This window comes from Mixophyes fleayi, chromosome 1 (genome assembly GCF_038048845.1).
Source record: "Mixophyes fleayi isolate aMixFle1 chromosome 1, aMixFle1.hap1, whole genome shotgun sequence".
Lineage (NCBI taxonomy): Eukaryota > Metazoa > Chordata > Amphibia > Anura > Limnodynastidae > Mixophyes > Mixophyes fleayi.
The window spans coordinates 50,067,845-50,082,662 of record NC_134402.1 but is presented as its reverse complement, the minus strand read 5'-3'; the positions used below and the strand labels follow the sequence as shown (position 1 = coordinate 50,082,662).

At 39.5% G+C, this 14,818-nt stretch overlaps 1 protein-coding gene across 1 annotated transcript in view; it reads left to right on the top strand.

Annotated features, from left to right (window-relative positions):
• Positions 1-13,156, top strand: part of SEPSECS (Sep (O-phosphoserine) tRNA:Sec (selenocysteine) tRNA synthase) — a 29,834-nt gene extending 16,678 nt beyond the window's left edge. Inside the window, exons 8-10 of the mRNA XM_075194748.1 lie at positions 7,403-7,496; positions 10,326-10,416; positions 12,328-13,156. Coding sequence (XP_075050849.1) covers positions 7,403-7,496; positions 10,326-10,416; positions 12,328-12,613 — 471 coding nt within the window. The 3' untranslated portion in view covers positions 12,614-13,156. The remainder of the gene's footprint in view (positions 1-7,402; positions 7,497-10,325; positions 10,417-12,327) is intronic.
• The last annotated feature ends 1,662 nt before the right edge of the window (positions 13,157-14,818 follow it).

The following is a 14,818-nucleotide window of genomic DNA, read 5'->3' as shown; positions in this document are numbered from 1 at the left end:
CTTATGTGCAAAATAATACACTAATTTGCACCCCTTGGATTGTGACATGGTTTTGTCCGGAAGAAAAACCTTTTTTTTTTACTTTCCTTAATGAATCATACCCAATGTGTTTTAGTTAAAGAGTCGTCACAGTTGTCACCTACATGTGTTTGTTTATATAATAGATCCAATGCAATCTATTGTAATGGGCCAATTTAGTCAATCATTTTCAAGGGAACATTTTCATACAAACGGACAGTATTGTAGCCGATTGAAGTTTGTGTAATGTGATCTTCTGATAAAGAGCAACTGTCTTACATTTCACATACACTAAGGGGCATATTCAATTGTTGAATATGCCCGTGGCGTCAAAACTATTACCGTTATTACGGTAATAGTAAGCCGGATTTCAGCTCCCTGAGCCGCGAGCTGAAATCCAGCGAGAAAAGTACCGTAATAACGGTATTTATGCGCACTATTACCGTAATGACGGTAATAGTGCGCGGGCCGCGTTAATTTTGGCTGTAACGCCAAAAATTGAATATGCCCCTAAATATCTCTCTGCTATGTCAGACGAAAATTGTGTAACTTCTGTGCCACAAGTGTTTGTTTATGGAAGTGATTATGTTTTTATAGAATTGTTCATTTGGAATCAAAAATATACATATACACAGCTAAATATATACACACAAGTGAAGAAGGAGCACATGAATGGTCCTATAACTGCTATAGAGACCCCTGAAATTCCATATTCTTCACTATAACCTGTATACCACCAGTCTCAGCTCACCATTAATGGCTGCCAGTTATACACGCAGTTACATTTAGTAAAGGGTTATTATGAAATTATAATAAAATAAAGATTTCCCCTATACAAGCACCAGTATATGTCCCCTAAACTCCAGTCCTCAGGGGGCTGCTAACAGCGCATGTTTTCCGTATCTCCCAGTAGGAGCACAGGTGTATTCATTACAGATGGACTCATTTTTAAATAGCCACAGGTACTGATAATAAGGTAATAATCACTTGTGATTATGTGCGGTGACCTGGGAATCCTTTACTGTTTGTGGTCCCTGGGGACCAGATTTAGGAAACGCTGCCCTAGACTGCACCACCCAGATGTATATCTACTACATGTATGTAGTATGATGTCTGGGGTGCAGCTGTCCTAATACTGTTCCTTCTGCGTAGTGTAAAAATGGTCGTAGTTCTAGTCTGACAAGCACACATTCACATTGGTAAACATCGTCCATTCAGCCAGCTTTAAGTTCCTGTGGGTGTCACTGTAGACTGTATAATCCTTGTGTCTTGTGGAGTTTTGCTCCAAATCTCTGTTGCCCAAGAGATCGGCATAGAATCTGTAATATTGTTGTATAATATCTGAAAAAAACATGATGATCGTTTTGTGCAGATTTTGTTCAAACTGCGACTGTCCATCTACTGCTCCCTCATTCTGATCGGTGTAGGTGCCATCAGTTTCTATAACCTGAATGCAGATGAATCAGAGTGGAATGTACCCTGTTATAGACATGAATTGCTAGTGTAGGTACCAATCTCGGTAAGATGGATGTCGCGGTAGATGGGCATTTTATGTTTTGATTAGGATGTCTTAGGGCCTGATTCAGGGCCATACGGAACGTAACGTGCGGTTTTTATATAAACGCACATAAATCAGGTATGTGTACGCCCTAATTCAAGGAGCGGATCTGAAGATACGTGTGGTGGTGAATACGGGTGTAGGTCAGCTCTGTTCTCCTACACGAGACACTGCAGGATATGATGATATGAATGACTACTGTACATAACATACATTTTTACAGTTGCTCCTGAATGCCCATGTACTAACATTTACAGATAAAACAATTTTTACCTTTCGGCGCTTGATAGGACTATGGTTCTAGGCTGCTTATTGCAAGGAATCTGCAATCCCCACAAAAAAATCAATATCTAAGAAGTAAAAATTCGCAATAGTGATCGGGACCCACAGACAGCGGGTAATTAATATTCTGTTATTAGCATAAAATTACATAAATAGTAAACTATTATCACCATTTATTTATTTAGCGCCACTAATTCCACAGCGCTGCACAGAGAACTCATTCACATCAGTCCCTGCTCCATTGGGGCTTACAATCTAAATTTCCTAATACACACACAGACAGACAGACACAGACTATGGTCAATTTGTTAGCAGCCAATTAACCTACCAGTATGTTTTTGGAGTGTGGGAGGAAACCAGAGCACCCGGAGGAAACCCAGGCAAACACAGGGAGAACATACAAACTCCTCACAGATAAGGCCATGGTTGGGATTTGAGCTCATGACCCCAGTGCTGTGAGGCAGAAGTGCTAACCACTACGCCACCATGCTGCCCTATTATGAGCATATATATAAAAAGGCAATACATAACATATAATTATAAAAAAAAATCGCACTACTTAAGTGATAGAAATAGACACTTTTACAGTGAGCTGTGTGAGCAACTGAATGTATGTATAAGGTGTCAAATCTATACTTACACAAATATAAATAGTCAATAGTTCTGTCTGTTATTTGTATACCAGCCTCTGTCCATGTAATATTGATTTCAATTCAAAGAAGCAGATATTGTAGGCATTATAAGGTGGTAATTACTGACGCGCCGTCAGTGTAGAAATAGTCCGTCCTTCCCTTTACCAGGGTATTGTTTTGTTTAGCTTTGAATTCGATCTTTTTAGTCAATAGTTTTCCTACCTTACACTCGGTGCTGAGATTTTGGGGATCCTTGTTGCATCTCTCAATGCACAATGGGGATTTTGCCCGTCCTTTGTTCGTGAAGACAATAACAGTCCTGCTTGCTCAGCTGAACTCCTAGATCAGTTTAGCCGGGTTTACTGATGTAGATGGAAGAGAGAGGCCCAAATGTTGAGTAGGATCAGTGGTTCTTAGAGGGCAGCTGAAATATACTTGGTGAGGGGCTGAATGTACCAGTACTTTATCTGTCAGCGGGTTCCCTGAGATCTCACAACCCCGTGTTGCCGGTGCTTTGTCGTCCAGTTACAATCTGTTTGCACAGAGATGTTTTAATCATCTCTCCCTCCTAGTCCCTCGGCCCTTAGACTAGACCTGTAGCTGGAGCACGAGATACGGTTGAAAAACAAGTACCTGAGAGATGCCAAAGCTTGAATTGGACGCTGCTGCGTTCGCTTGAGCTTGGCAGGCCCTAACTGTACATTGACTGCAGCGTACGACTGTTCACCTCCCTGAAATTGTAGGTTATTTTTAGTGCCATGTGTGCTCAAAGATGAATTTAAATACACAAAATTGCTGTTTATGTTCCCTTAATGAATCAGGCCCTTAGGGGGGGGTATTCAATTGATGGCGTGATCGCCGAAAATCGAGCGCTCGAAAAGTATTACCGTTGATACGGTAATCTGCGCGTAAAAAAACCTTAATACGGTATTTACTCCCTGAATTTCAGCTCGCGGCTCAGGGAGCTGCGAGCTGAAATTCAGCGAGTAATTATTGTATTAACGGTAATATTTTTCGAGCGCTCAATTTTCGGCGATCACGCCGTCAATTGAATACCCCCCTTAGTGTCTAAAGTGTGCATTCTATATTATGTAACGGCAGTCACAATAGTGAGGCAGCTTTCCATGTAAATTTGGGTGTGTGGACTAAATTGTTTGCAGTGTGTTTTCCCAGTTAAGCTGAGCACACACTAGAGTTTTTTCACCCGATTACTGCGCCAATCACACGATAAACGACCGTTAGGTCCCATATTGCATCAGTGTCTACCCTCACCATATTTTATTGTAAAAGCACTTCATATCGTTTGATTTGATATTTTTTTTTTTTTTTACCTGGACTAAAAATCTTTATACATGATGGAGCGATGTCGGGTAAATTTTGCAGTGTGTATGCTCGCGACCAGCAGTTTAGGCAGCTCTCTATACATAGTCATTGAGGTATTGTGACTGGATCACTCATAAATAATTTATGGTATGAATTTATTTAAGCAGGGCACTTATTTATATAATTGCAGAAGCACTTTTGTTTGATATTGTGTATATGTTGAGTTAGGAAATCGTTATTTCTGACACCAGGGTAGAAAATTAGTTTTTTCTGTTTAACCTTTATAAAGCAAATGTCTCATTTCTGATGTATATATCTGATACAATGAGCCTTTGTTTACAAAGTCCTTTGTGTATTATGATGTGGGGAAATGATTTGTTTGAGGATTGTACTTTTTCTTTGGGAATGTGTATTCTGCGACTGTCTGAAGTTTTCATGCCAGTTAGACCTTTTGACTTGCTAGTAGGTCTCCTGCCTCTGAAATAAGATGCAGGATATCACAGTAAGGTTTTTAAGAATTTTATAGATAAGTGTAAATATTGTCGGCTTTGTAATGCATATAAATCCATGTTTGTGTATACGGGTTGCATCCTGTATCTAAAAATAGCCTGTGTCTGAACTGTATAAAAGGCACTGGCTTGTATTGAAAACTTGTTCTTCTAATTTCAACTGACCAGATCGCTGGTACCTTTAACCAATGAGAGTAAATAAACATCTCGCTTCAAAGACCTGCTTGAAAATATCTTCAATATTGCTGTATTCCTGTGACCTGCAGATTAGACCCTAAATCTAATCTGTTCTCCGGCTGTCTCTGAGGTTTGGACCCAAGTACCTCCAGTACCACCGCTCTGCCTGCTTGCTACCCATGCAGCTCTGGTCCGTGTGATAGGCCAGGGGGGGATCCATCCACAGCTTCCCTGATCCATAGTAAGAGGTCAGAAGTACCAGCCCAGGTACACCAGTAACGGGGTACACTTGCAGCGTCAGTTACCCAGAAGAAACCTGGTCCTGGATGCCGGTAAGGAGTCCAGTGGTGGCACCATGTGTAAGCCCCTCCTACTGCGGCAAGAGGACGCATTTGGGATAGCGAAAGGGAACGGTGGCAAAGTAAGCCCAGCCGGTTCCCAGCAACAACAGACAGGGTGGCATAGGCGGTCCATCCTGTCACAGGTATATTTACTAAACTGGGTGTGAAAAAGTAGAGATCTTGCCTATAGCAACCAATCAGATTCTAGCTGTCATTTTGTAGCATGTACTAAATAAATGACATCTAGAATCTGATTGGTTGCTCTAGGCAACATCTCCACTTTTTCAAATCCGCAGTTTAGTAAATATACCCCATTATCTTTTCAGTTGATGGTTATGACAGATGAAGAGCAGAGATCTGAAGGTAAATCATTCAAGAGTGTACGCATGAAGTGGCATGCTGATCAGGACTTTGTTGTTGGTAAAATCGTTACAGAAATCTCATCTGCAGCCATTTAGTACTTGTGAACCATAAAACAAATATGTGTGACTCCAGAAATAAAAGAACACCAATGGTGCTTCCTCCACTAGTTCAGCCCTACTGACGGACACTGACAGACACACAATGATTTTTAAGATCTGCAGTTACCCTTTATAAAATGCAGATTTTCATTGATCAGAAATGTGTATAAATAATAGAAATAGTGACGTCTTTTTACAGTGCTTCTTTCATACACATTAAAACTTATACCTGACATTTAATAACAAATGCTTATCCTTCCTGAGTATGCGACTGAGCACTGTCACCAAACCCTGCGCTCTGTGAGACCCAAATTCAAAACTTGCACCAACCCAATTATAGACGCAGTTTGTCACTGTTGAGTGGTACCGTGCACTCGCATTGAGGCGATAATGAATGGGCTCGTCCCATAAAGGAAGGATTGAACAGACTATAGGTACAATGGAAGCACTTGCAGGACTTGGGTAAGGGAAATAAAACATTTTGTAATGAACTAGACTGACATTTGGTGGGGACATTTCCAGGCTGATGAGCAACAACAATTGTTTCTCTGAGATGATTTGCAGATCTCTTTTGCTTGTTGATTTTCATCTATAACTGGCAAAGAAGTAAAAAATAAATAGAAATATCTGTCGATACAAGGAAACAACATGATTTAAAAAAAACTCATTTTAATGAATGACGCTAACTTGGTTGAGGATGGAGAGCAAAAGTGGTGGATTCCTACATCGGGAAAAAATGAACAAGTCTCTATCAGCCCAACTGTTTGTGTACACCACCCAGCCAAGCAATGATTCACCCCTGTTATCCGCAGACCAGGTCCCTCCATATTGATAAGTCTGTCCCTTCTGGACTCCGAAAATCGTCGCTGTTGGTAGGCTTGTCATTGCAAAAAATATTCAAAGAACATGAATTTTCAGATGTTTGCATATAATGTACAGCTCATGAAGACAAAAGTTATTTTGACACTTGGAAAACAAATTGCATATGTGCATATAATAATAATAATAATAATTATTATTAGTTATTAAGCGCAACTACCCACCCATATTACATTCTGTCACATGAGGATTCTTCATGCACATATATATGATACAGTACATCATCACCATCATCATTTATTTATATAGCGCCACTGTTTCTGCAGCACTGTACAAAGAACTCACTCACATCAGTCCCTACCCCTTTGGAGCTTACAGTCTAAATTCCCTAACATACACACACTCACACACACTAGGGTCAATTTTTTTAGCAGCCAATTAGCCTACAAGTATGTTTTTGGAGTGTGGGAGGAAACCGGAGCACCCGGAGGAAAACCACGGAAACACGGGGAGAACATACAAACTCCTCACAGATAAGGCCATGGTCGGGAATTGAACTCATGACCCCAGTGCTGTAAGACAGAAGTGCTAACCACTTAGCCACCGTGCTGCCCCAGTAATTATATCCTGCCTGGTTATCTTGTCTAAGTGTCATGTTAATATGATCTTAATCCCCTCATTCATATTGTTTTACTGTCAATCAATGCTCAATATTTAACTGTGGAGTGGTATTGTCAACAACAATGTTTTTTTTTTTTTTTTTTTGTTTTGTTTTTTAAATCTCAAAAAAAGCGTACAGGTCAATCCGTTTTTGAAAAATCTATCTTTAACAGTACAGCCTCACTGCAATCTGCACATACTGTACCATTGTGAATAAATGTCGGCTGTCCCTTGTTGTGTTATTATTTACATTACGTGTTTGGGCAGAAGTTCCTGTGATACTGATCTCATGTGATCATTTAGAGCCAATGTATTGAAAGCAGGAAGCTTGATGAGGTCACAGAATGTTTCACCGGAACACACTGAGCGTGCTCCTGCCAGTACATGGGCTGCTCCCTTTCTCATTGAATACTCATGATTATTTGATACCTAGAAGAGGGCTTACTTTATGTTGGCATGTGAAAAGTTAAATACAAGAAAGAAAATATACAGCTTTAACACACTGCCCTCATTTGCTGTACCTGGGGAGTATTAGTAATTTATAAAACCTATTTTAAAAGTGGCGTTACCCTTTAAATGTGTAGGTGACAGGTACTAATGTAATCCAGATGTTTTCTTATAGGAAATGTTTGCATACCTCTCCAATGAACTAAAGACCTTGGCAGAAAAATACAATGAGCAGTTGCTAAAAACTCCACATAATCCCATCTCATTGGGTAAGTTAAATGAATTTATGTTAAACGATGAATTTTTCAGTAGACAAAGTCCTAAGTATATGTTGTAATTTTATATCATTTTTCACACTCTAATTTGAATTCTGTTTCCTTAGACCAGGGATAGGCAACCTGCGGCTTTCCAGGTGTTGTGAAACTACAAATCCCAGCATGCCTTGCCACCTATCTGCTGGTTATCTACTGGCAAAGCATGCTGGGACTTGTAGTTTCACAACACCTGGGGAGCCACAGGTTGCCTACCTCTGCCTTAGACTGATCCCTATGGTTAGGCATTCTTGTCCCCTTCACTTGCAGTAGGCAATTCCTACCTAAAAGGTAGTCTGTCCAGAATTTAGTACCGTTGCCCACACCATACTTGCCTACTTTCAGTAGGTGACGTCCAATAGAGGGGCGTGACTAATGGGAGGGGGCGGGGCACCTTCGAATCACGACTTTTTGGCCCCGCCCCCACAAGTAAAATTACCTTTTGGGGGGGGGGGGTGACGGGATCAAAATGCCACGATTCATTTTAACAAGGGAATTCCGGGATACGGGAGAAATGCCAGCTCTCACGGGAGCCTGGGAGACTGACCCGAATTTCGGGAGTCTCCCAGACTTTCCGGGAGAGTTGGCAAGTATGGCCTACACACAGTGAAGGCAGCCATTTTATGGTTCGGACCAAAATTTATGATAATTCAGCAAATCTGTAGAAATGGGTGACCAGTATGAGTTGAGAGCAGAGATAGTAAATAGCCAGCCTGACTTCCCTGCAAGGGATGGGTACTAAATTGCTGATCTGCCGGCATTGGTCTGTTAATGTCGGCATTGTGAATATCGACAATCTCACTGTCGACATTCTCAAGCTGTCCCCACAATGGAAGTGTCGACATTTAGCCTGCTGACATTTCCACTGTCGGAATTGTGACCGCCTCCGGCCTGCAATGCTACTGCTTTAGGACTAGGCTTATCTAGGCCCGATGATACCCACCCAGCCATTATGTCACCGAGCTCTGGTGAGAAGAGGCGCTTGGACTGGCACATGTAGGGAATCGCAGAGCAAATTACTTTTTTTATAATTCTGAAGCATTTTTATTGACACAGTTTTCAACTACATTTTGAAGGGTGCACAAATGTGTGTTTGACACCTAAACACTGTTCTCATCTTTAAATTAAATACTGATAGTTGATCATTTTGCAATGTCAAATTGCTTAAATACATTAAGATACAGTCACAAGGTTATGTGAAATAAACATAATATTAGACACGTTTTGTTCTGTGTTAGTTGTTTCTGTCTACAATGAATCTGTATTATCAGCACAAAGGAATACTTACTGTAAGCACTTAGACCGGACATAATGGCTTAGTACAATCAATGGATTCTTTTCTTTATGGCGCTGTGTGAGTGCAGAGTACAAATGGTCTCCGACTCCTGCTTTGTGCTGTGTGACATTAAGCCTATTAATGCGATAAAGTATTCAATTGCAAGGTAATTGTTGTCTCAGAATATCCAGGGATTCTGCACCTTGGCAATCTACATTTTTATTTTCCGTATGCTATTATAAATCTCCTGTTTTCTACAGTGGAATGTTTTCATGAAGTCGCTATTTTAAAAATATGTCTTTATAATACTTTGACTCTTTGGCATGCTGCATTATGGTGCTCCTATAATTTACCTCACTCTGGTTCTATTTTATAATGCTGCATTTAGCTATGTGTACTAATGTAACCCCCTAAGCACAACTCCTTCACTTAACCCACCCTCTTCTCCTATTTAATCCTTAGCCTCTTAAAAATTAATGAAAGTTATTAAAGATTATACAAAAAACAACTGTACAATTCTCCTATGCTGTAATCATGCAGCGGCTGTTGGTGCATTATAAGGATTGTACACATCGGTGGTCATGTAACTAACCATCCTGGTCCCCTGACTGACATTAGGGATGTAGTCTATCTTACAGTGGTTGTTGCTGCCAGTCGAGATGTAATGATGACTGTAATCAATCTCCTAGTATAACATTTAACAATATTAAAAGTCCTCTCTATGTGGTTGTATAAAAAGCAAAATCCTGTAAGCAGAGTGCTTTTAGCAAAGTGAAGAAACTCAGAGGTGACTTCTAATATACTTTTTTATTTCTACAGTTATACATTCATTATAATACACAAGATTCAATTTAAAAAAAAAAACAATATGCCTGTATATTCCATTGTGTAAGACTTTTAAAACGAGTGATGTGACATCGCTATTCTCCATATATAATGATGTATGACGAAGAAGTGACATGACTACTTCACAGATGGTGATGACATCACTACATACCCTGTATAATAAATGAGTGGTCTGAATATTTGTATGAACAATTGAGAAGTCTATATGGGATCATACACCCCTGCTGTAAAATATAAGAATATTAGAAGTGACTGAGGAGCTATGTGACTATATAAAAGCATGTAACAGGAGACTGGGTGCTTTTATACAGGGCACTAACTAAGACTTATACATAAAACAAATGGTTTTGAGCCTCTACTCTGTTCCTCGAGGAACCATCTCATTAGCTCCTCGCTGAGTCACTCTCCGTCTCTGATTGGTTCTTGCAGCTTTTCCGCCTCTTGATGCACAGCTCCTCTCTGAGCTTTCTGAGCTTACGTATCTTTATAATCCTCTTTTCTGTAATTGTAGTAACACTGTTTTTTTGACTGCTAAATTACTGTTTGGCTAAACCTGAACCTGGCTCTAGCTGCTAATAGCTGGGAGTTATTTACAAAAACATCTGGAAGTGAGCAGAGTGTCCCAGCTTACACCAATACTTCTTTTCTATATGTCCACAATACAGCAATGTCTTTGAGGAATCTGAATTATAAAGGTGGAGCAGCCATCACACAGCTTGGATCCATGCTATTTACAAGACAGGTGTCCGGTGCAAGGTGAGTGGTTTCCTAGTCATAAGGGCTTGTTCCACAACTCTATAGGTACAGTAAACTTTTTATTTATTTTTTATTTTAGTCTCATAAAATCAGACAACATGATCAACATTCCATTATTTTTATGATTTTATAATGGTGAAAATATGTAAACCTCCTAATGGGTGTTTGACAGTGCCCTGTATTTTAATGCAACCATACCCATTTTATAGTACACAAAGTAAAATATGATAAACATATAGAAAGCAGAAGCCTTTAATGACATGAGACTGGTACTTAAGAGTTGCTCCTCTGCCCGGTCAACACATTAGTGTATTACGTTGAATTGAGTTGAGTCTCCCGCTTGCGAGCAGGGCCTTCTCACCTCTTTGTCTGTTTTACCCAGTTTGTTTATTAGTTTACTATGTTTGTCCCCAATTGTAAAGCGCTACGGAATATGTTGTCGCTATATAAATAAATGATGATGATGAGTCTACAGTGCAAGTTTCCCTCCTGGACGTCATTGCTCCCAGGGATTTTACTGCTTTATAAGCATACTGGGAGATATTAATGTACCGTTAATCGATAAGACTCGTGTTTCCCCCTGTGGCAGGTGCACTTTAACTACAAAAATTTAAAGATAATGAACATATAAATTTAGTGGGTTACAATTGTATATTCCACTAAAATGAAAGAAACCAAAACCTCCTTTAATACCTTCCCCGGTCTGCCATGCCTGTTCTTTTCTTTGTTTTAAGATGTAAAGCAAACATTTAAATGTAACCTGGGTAAATTTTCTTTGCTTTAGCATGTTTTGCTTTCTGCAAGACGGAATGATTTTCTAGTCTCCGACGGCCCTCAGAAACGTTTGTACTTCAGGGCAGAACGCTTCATTACTCTGAATTGTTCTGTTTCCCTGGCCAGCTCTGAACAAAACTGCTGTATCCACACGTCAGCCATCTCTTTGCAATTAGCAGTCTCGCAGATCATATTCAGCTGAGGTGATAATGTCTCTTTACTGCTGGGAAACAGCAGCTGATACACATCCTACCTCAATGCTGGTAAATGGATACAGAACGTGTGTGTCTGTCTGTGTGTCTCTGGGTGTGTGTGTGTCTGTGTCTCTAGGTGTGTGTTAAGGCCTCATCCATTCTTAAACACAAGGACTGAGCTCAGGAACCATTTTTTTTTTCAATCTTTTCTCAGAGATGTAAAAGAATATCCCAGTTTAAAATCTACCAGTCCCATGGTGGAGGAAGACATTTTAAATCCATGAGACTGGACCACTGAGTAGGGTCCCATCATTTGGAAATGAAAAACCAGAACACTCAACATTACTCTTGTCATAAAATCCACCCCAGACTAACTTTAGGTCCCGTGTAAGATATAGGGTTATAGGAACCTATTCCAACTTATGTGGAGTAACTTTTGGTTACTCAGAAGTTTAAATTCAGGAAATTTAAGAATTGTGACTTAGAGTTTCGGGTGGAAAAAAAAAAGGGGGGAGGGATGCTATCCTGCGAAAATTGGTGTACATTGTAGCCCTAGGAATGAGACCGCTTGGCCTCATACCTCCATGAATATTGGTCCAGGCCACAAACGTCTGCCTTCAGTCTGTGCAGGTTTCGGAAAACATTTTCAGCATGGTTAGTGTACATTTAAACATTTGTTAAACAATTAACTGACCATAGTCTGTTAAAACCGTATTATCCTTAGATATTGCAGTTAGCAGGCCTAGGAGAATAGGATTCAGGAACACAGATACAAGGAATAGGCACACTGATGTATGCAGTAAAAATATTATTAGTCTTTATTTATAACATTTCTTATTTTTATTATAGATTTTTCTCATGTAATGAGTACACTATTAAATTGCACCAATTCCTACTTGGTCTTTTTTTTTTTTAAGTTTCTGCTCTTTTACTTCTCTTCCAGGGTTGTGCCGCTCGGTACATCACAGACAATTAATGGATATGTTTTTGAAGGTTTCATGTCCCACAGTAACGACTATCCATGTTCTTATCTGAATGCGGCTTCAGCCATTGGCATTAAAAAACAAGACGTTGATGTATTCATCAAAAGACTGGACAAGTGCCTCAAGCAGAGTAGAAAAGAGAAATATTTAGGGGATGAACCTACAGGTGCTCAGCAGACACCAGAGGAAGATGTGTCTGATCTAACAAAGGAACTCTCTGTCAGTACAAGTGGAGCTGAGACATGATATGAGAATGATTCTATGGAAGATGAAGCATATTTGTAGTAACTGCATTGCAGTTTGACTGGCCCCGGTCTTGTAATGGATCGTGTACTAGAACATTAAGAATGGTGGAAACAGTTGTATTGCATCAGTAAGGACACTAACATACACTCGCACGGCTTTGCCTTTTCATCTGAGCTTTGGGAGCAGAAAATATCTCGGACAGAGCTTACAGAAGGGATTATTGAACCTACGTGGCGTCAAGACCAATTTGAAGCAACACACGGAGCAATCATCCCTATTTTAGGCCCGGTTTATGCTTCTTTCTGCGCTATTTAATGCCTTTTTGAATGTGTAGGGTGAATGAACCCTAATGATTATGAACCGCTTTGTGTTGGCAAATCACACCCTCTTTGCACCTTTCCTTAGTCTAAACAAAATTAAAATGTTTATTTTCAAAATGAAACAAAACAAATTTAGTTAAAGTGCCTTTTTCTCTATTTCAGCTTTCTGCTAATTGCCCAAAAGGTCATTAAATTTGTTTTTCTCTCTATCCTAAATAAATCTTTTACATATACTCCTGTATTTTATTATTATGTTGTCATTTTAGAAAATTTGTGCAGTAAGTACTTTCTTATAACAGAAGATATTTACCATTCAGATAGCTGGTTTATGATGTTCTGTGTTAATCCACAGAAAAAGAGAATGAAGGAGTAAAACCGCTCCCTTGGTATTTTTATTAGATATATACAAATGTCTTCTTACTTGCCCCTGTTACTAAGTCATACATCTGTAACCATTGGCTATCTAGCATGCACAGACCCAGAGATGCAGAGTCCTCTGTCTAACTTGCATAGGTGTTAAACTCATGAGTACAAAATATGGATTGTTTGGCTTCAAGAAATCCCAAACAGTGTAGCCTACGGTTATAGTAAGTTTAGGGTAAGCCCAAATCCTGAAATTGGGATTTTTGTCTACATGCATGAGGCACCAGGTATGATTGTATTTACAATATAATGAAAAGACCACTAACCATAAGGTAAAAGTTAGGATTTATACAGTAATGTGAAAAAGAAAGTAAACCCTATTTCAAATTAGTTAGATCAGGACATAATTAACAATCATCTACGTCTCACCAAATCCTAAAATTTGATGAATCAATCTCGTGATAAATTATATATAACGGTTTATAAACGAACATGAAGAAGTCATGGGTGGAGAATAAATGTACACCCTTACTGCCTGTGTATCAATAAAGAAGCTGATATTAGCCATTGGCTGCTAATAGGGTGCACTTCATTATCTGACCATCAGGACGTGTTACTACCTCGGTATAAAAGCAGAACCTTTTGGCAGTTTGGTTTAGAACAGTCAGCTCTCTGGTAAGAAGAAAAGACGTTTGCAATAATCCCAGAAGCGTGAGTTGCTGCTCATCAGTCTAGTAGGATTATAAGGCAGTTAACAAACAGTTTTAAGTCTATTATTCCCCAGTGAGAAAGATAATTTACAAATTGAAACCAATCTTTCCAGGAATGGGAAGAACCATCCGGGATCTATAGGCATTTGTCAACACAGTAAATGTTTACATTCCATAACTGCCATCAGAAAAAGATTGAACAAGCATGACGTCCATGGGAGCATAGCCTGGAGAGCGCGCTTCTCTAGAAAAAGAAAAAAAAACCATTGTAGTACAGCTTAGGAGTACGTAGTTGTTTCTAGAACAATGTTCTCTGGACAGACGAGACCAAAGTGAAGTTGTTTGGTTTTCGTGAAACATGGTTTTGTGCATTAAGAACACAGTATAACATTGAACATAAAGATATTGTGGGAGAGGTATTTGTTTTATATACAACCAGATTTCCAATTATTAATCCACACCTTCTATTATTCAGATTGGCCCGTATGTTAGTCCTGTTGAAGATCAACAGTAGGGAAGTTTGCACCTGGCTAGACTTCAAGCATCGCTCTTCTAGACATTTGGGGCTAGATTTACTAAACTGCGGGTTTGAAAAAGTGGAGATGTTGCCTATAGCAACCAATCAGATTCTAGCTGTCATTTATTTAGTGCATTCTACAAAATGACAACTAAAATCTGATTGGTTGCTATAGGCAACATCTCCACTTTTTCAAACCCGCAGTTTAGTAAATATACCCCTTGGTGTTGTCCTGCGTTTATCTATTTGAACATGTCACCATAATTCACTTTAATCAAGTTAAATGTGCAAATGA